General features: G+C 43.8%; 1 protein-coding gene across 1 annotated transcript; it reads right to left on the bottom strand.

Moving 5' to 3' along the window:
• Positions 1-3806, bottom strand: LOC119345443 (the record flags this gene model as incomplete). Its single annotated transcript, XM_037615516.1, has 8 exons — positions 1-124; positions 762-872; positions 946-1070; positions 1208-1319; positions 1993-2011; positions 3010-3120; positions 3203-3446; positions 3528-3806. Coding segments are annotated over 6 exons (850 nt in total), but the record flags the coding sequence as incomplete, so codon positions are not given.
• Between the last annotated feature and the right edge of the window lie 728 nt (positions 3807-4534).

Here is a 4534-nt window from a genome sequence, read left to right as displayed (position 1 = left end):
TTCGCCGTCGACCGCCCCCAATCGCTCTGCCGTCGCCGCGGTTGATCTTTGGACTTGGGTTCTGGTTCTTCCACTCCATCGCTATGTGGGTGTGGCCATCCATCTCAACATGGAATCGCTCGACCTGCACTCACACAGGGGAGCTAGGCAACATCATTCAAGGTGCATTAGGTGATAAATAAAATTCAGCGAGGTGAGTGATGTCTGTTTTTATTGAACAGATATGCAGAAACACTATCAATAACACGGGCAGAGAAAAAGAGCCAACAGATGTACGTAATGTAGTTTGTTGGTCTCACACACGTCTTGAGCACAAACACAAAGGATCAAGAAATGCATTCGACTTCAAGAAACAACACGATCTTATCGAGCAGAAAGCTGATTACAAAACTGAAAGCATCTCCATGCCTCGGGGTAAACGACAAGTCGTATATAACATCAAAAGGTTCGGTTGAAGCGACCAGCACAGTCATTCACAAAGTTGTTGAACGCCAAAATGGAGCAGTATGCACCTTCAATAATGTTTTGTTTATAGGAATCCACCTTCGGTGACTAGTAAATATAATTAAAAAACATAGCAGCTCTAACTGAAACATCTATTTCCATGAGAACTGTTGGTTTGGGCATCCCCTCTACATTGACGAACATTAATAAACCGTAACTGCATGCTGACTGCCCAGAAAGACATCAAGTCCTGAATCAATCAAGTATGATCAACACTTTTTATCTCTTGAAATCATCTAATCAAGTATCATGCTTACCTGCACTGGAGTCGGAGATGGAACAGCCGCCGAAAGCGCAGGGGAAGCCACGCGGGGAGGCTTCATCACAACAACATGAACATGACTCATTCGTCACAGCAACGATCACCTCTGCAAAACCAACAATCACACAAATGAAGAAAGAACCAACTTTGGGCAAACAATAACATGACCAACCAATAACCTCAAGCTGCGAGATGGCTTCCTGCAGAGCAAGGAGCTGCTCAACAGTGAAAATGGTGCTTGGTCCATAGCATGAAAATGGTGGAGCCAGCAAGAAAGCCAGGGAAAAAGTACCATATCAAGCCTCTGCGGAAATCATACAAATAAAAAGAATCACAACAATTATCTTTAAAGGGATAGGGAGAAAACTTGTTTTGATAATAAGAAAGAAAAATCATCAGTTTTATCATTAGGTATGGTCAGTCCTGGGCCATGAATTTTACCTGTGAACTACGTAGAGGAAACAGAGCAAGAAAACATATGGCTTGGCTGGGTAGTCCCACTCAGCCAAAAAGACAAGCCTTTTGCCTATTTCAATCAAAGGAACAACAGTTCCTGCATGTTGAGATGGAACCAATAAAACATCAGCAATCCTGACTCAAATATATTACACAAGCATGTGAAATGCTCAATGATCAGTTCTTTCTCTTTAGATCATCCAGCAACGGAGACCTCTTCTTCAGTTACTACATAAAGACCTTAGTTTTAGAGATACTACGGTTTGTCAAACTGCAGTCTTTATTGGTGCTAAACACATTATAGTATTTAAAACTGATATTTATTTTCATAAACCACGGTATTATTCAAAAACTCTACAAATACTTTGATTCCGAACACAGTCTGAACCTAACAGAGTTGTACCAAATCTAGTGGAGTTACATGCCCAGTAAATGAGAGAATATTGTAGGGGTTTTTTAATCTGTTTAGAGCAAGAACCATTTGATGTTACATGCCCAGTAAACAAGATAATTTTTGTGAATCTATTCAGAACACCAGAAATCAGTTTGCTTGAAGAGCATATGAAGTGTTGTTATGCCGATGAAAAGGAAGATGGATAAAATGTAAATTTTGACAGGTGCAGGGGCTTGAGTTTGCATCTGCTATCCGGAAGAGAGGGACTCCGGTGATGGATAGGGCTGGTTGGCTTTTTTGCCAGCTGCAGCTGAGATTCGTCGGGCACACAAAAAAGCTGAACTGGCATAGTATGAAGACATCCTCTTCGACTAACCATCTTGCAAGGCAAATCTCTGGTAAACAATGGAAAGAAAATAGAGGTCACAATAGGGCAGTAGACAAACAGTATGCACCATGTAGAACTTTTTTAAAGTGCAATCCACCTACTGTGAGTAGTAAATAAAAAAATAGCTGCTCTCACTCAAACAATTATTCCCATAAGCGTTGGCTTGGGCATTCCCTCTGCATTGAGGGATATGAATAAACATAATTGCATGAAACTTTTGTCTCTTGAAACCATCTAATCAAGTACGTATCATCTAATCTACTCCCTCCGTTTCTAAATGTAAGTCTTTGTAGAGATTTCAATATGAACTACACACGGATGTATATAGACATACTTTAGAGTGTAGATTCACTCATTTTGCTCCGTATGTAGTCCATATTATAAAACCTCTAAAAGGACTTATATTTAGGAACGGAGGGAGTAATTGATAGTGGCTAGAGTAATAGATCGAATCAATCCCTGCACATGCACATGAGCGTGAGGGGGGATGAGACAGCCATGCTACAACCTCCATGGACGTGCGGCTCCAAGGAATTTTCCTCTATTTTTCATTTCATGTAGTGTACTGCACGTACATACATGCTTGAAAACACCACGGATGAATGCTTAATTTAATCACTGATGTACTAGGTATGACTGATAATCCGTCCATCCTATCCTGCATAGCACACAGGCGGGACAAAATCGAACCAAAATCACTGGTAAACTGTGGTACTACATCACAAATGTTTATATTGGTCGGTGAAAAGTAGGAAACCAGTCTGCTTCTTTTCTTCTTCAACAAAACAGGCAACTACTCAAGCCTGGGCAAGTAAAAAGCACAAATTGCTATATTTCGGCCAAGAATCCTACTAGAAAACCAGAAAAATAGCTCAGCTTTCTTAGGCATGGTTGCTTCTCCTGACTCGTCAACCATATGTATGAATTAGAAGGAGCAGCGTTTCAGTCATTCGCCTCCTACACAGGGGCACAAGGGAGGGAGCTAGAGGTAGGAGATGGAGTCACCGGAGACGGAGAGGTTGTAGTTGGCGCCGCCGTCGTCGGGCTCCTAGTCGTCATCTTGGTCGCTTGTGGATGCCGTCCATGGAGATGAGTTGGTGTTGCATGTTGAGGTTCCTCCATGCATGGAGAAGAGAAGTGCCATCAGCAAGCCTCCGAAGACTGAAACGAGCATGGGGATGGGGATGGGGGTGCTTACCCGAGCTAGGAGCTCGTCCTGCATCTCGAGTGCTGTTGCTGCTGCCTGAATTGAGTAGAGATAGGCGACGTTGCAGGGGAAGCAGATCAAATCGCGGCTGCTTGTCCATGGCGTCGGGGCCTCCTCTGCCCCGACGGTGGTTGGAGCTAGGTGGCTGCAGCCATGATCTCTCCTCACCCAAATCGTCCATGGTGCTCGTGCTTCCCAACCCAACTCGTCCCCGCACCTCTCGTCTGATCTGCTGCTACAAAGGAAGAGATAGAGATTAGAGAGAGGAAGAGATAGATAGAAATGATCTGGAGAGGGAGGAGGAGGAGGAACTCACCAGAGTTTGAGCAGACGCCATGGTGTTTTCAAGCAGCAGCGGAGGAGGAGGAAGGAGGGGGGTGAGGTGGGAGAGGAGGTCGCCGGATGTGGGGGAGGCTGCCGCCGGCTGCGGCTGTGGGTGGGGAGGGGAATCGCGGGGAAGAGGGCGGAGGTTGGGGAAGCACCGGTCTGGACTCGAGGGAGCTCGCCCGAGGCCCTATACCGGTGCCTTCCTTTCCAGGGTGGACGGACGGGGTGGAGGCATGAGAGGGAGGTGGAAGGCGGCGGTGAGGAGATCCTTCATTCCGGCCAAGGCGGCGGCGGCGGCGATGTGGGTGTGGGTGGGAATGGGAATTGGGGAGGGAGACGAGAAGATTGTGGGCTTTGGCTGCGTTGGGTGGGGTGGGAGTCAGCTTAACTAATTACTGTACCTCGTATGTCTCAAAAAAATTTAATTACCTCGTGACTAGTATCTCTCTCTCTCCATTTCTCTTTTCATTTTTCGTTTCAAAGTCTAGAATATTTCATTGACAACAGCTGTGTGACGCCCGGATAATCAAGCTACAGTAACCTCTGCTAATGATGCCACGTCACCACTCTTACTGTTGTAAATCTCACGATGATTCAATCTCGTTCGAATTCAAGATTCAAAATCAAGTCAAACGGTAAAGTTTTCAAACATTAAAATTAAAATGTTCTAGAGGTGGCAAATAATGCTTAGGTAATTATGGTGGAGGATCACATTTTTATAAAATAATTAAAAGCACTAAACTAAATAAAACAGTGGCTTAAACAAATAATTAAATGCATTTTATAATTATTAAAACATTAAACTATTTTATTAGGTAGGAGAAATTCATGTGGCAATAGAGTATTTATAAATACTAATTTAGGGGCTAGTGGTATATTTTATAAAACTAAAAATAAAGTAAAACTAATATGAAAACAGGAACTATAAATAAAAAAACAAGAAAAGAAAACAGAAACCCCCCCTTCCCCAGTGGGCTTCGTGGCCCAGCCGGCCAA

This window comes from Triticum dicoccoides, unplaced genomic scaffold, assembly GCF_002162155.2.
Source record: "Triticum dicoccoides isolate Atlit2015 ecotype Zavitan unplaced genomic scaffold, WEW_v2.0 scaffold23802, whole genome shotgun sequence".
Taxonomy (NCBI): Eukaryota; Viridiplantae; Streptophyta; class Magnoliopsida; order Poales; family Poaceae; genus Triticum; species Triticum dicoccoides.
Note: the sequence above shows the minus strand (reverse complement) of the source record. Positions and strands in the feature narration are given on the sequence as shown.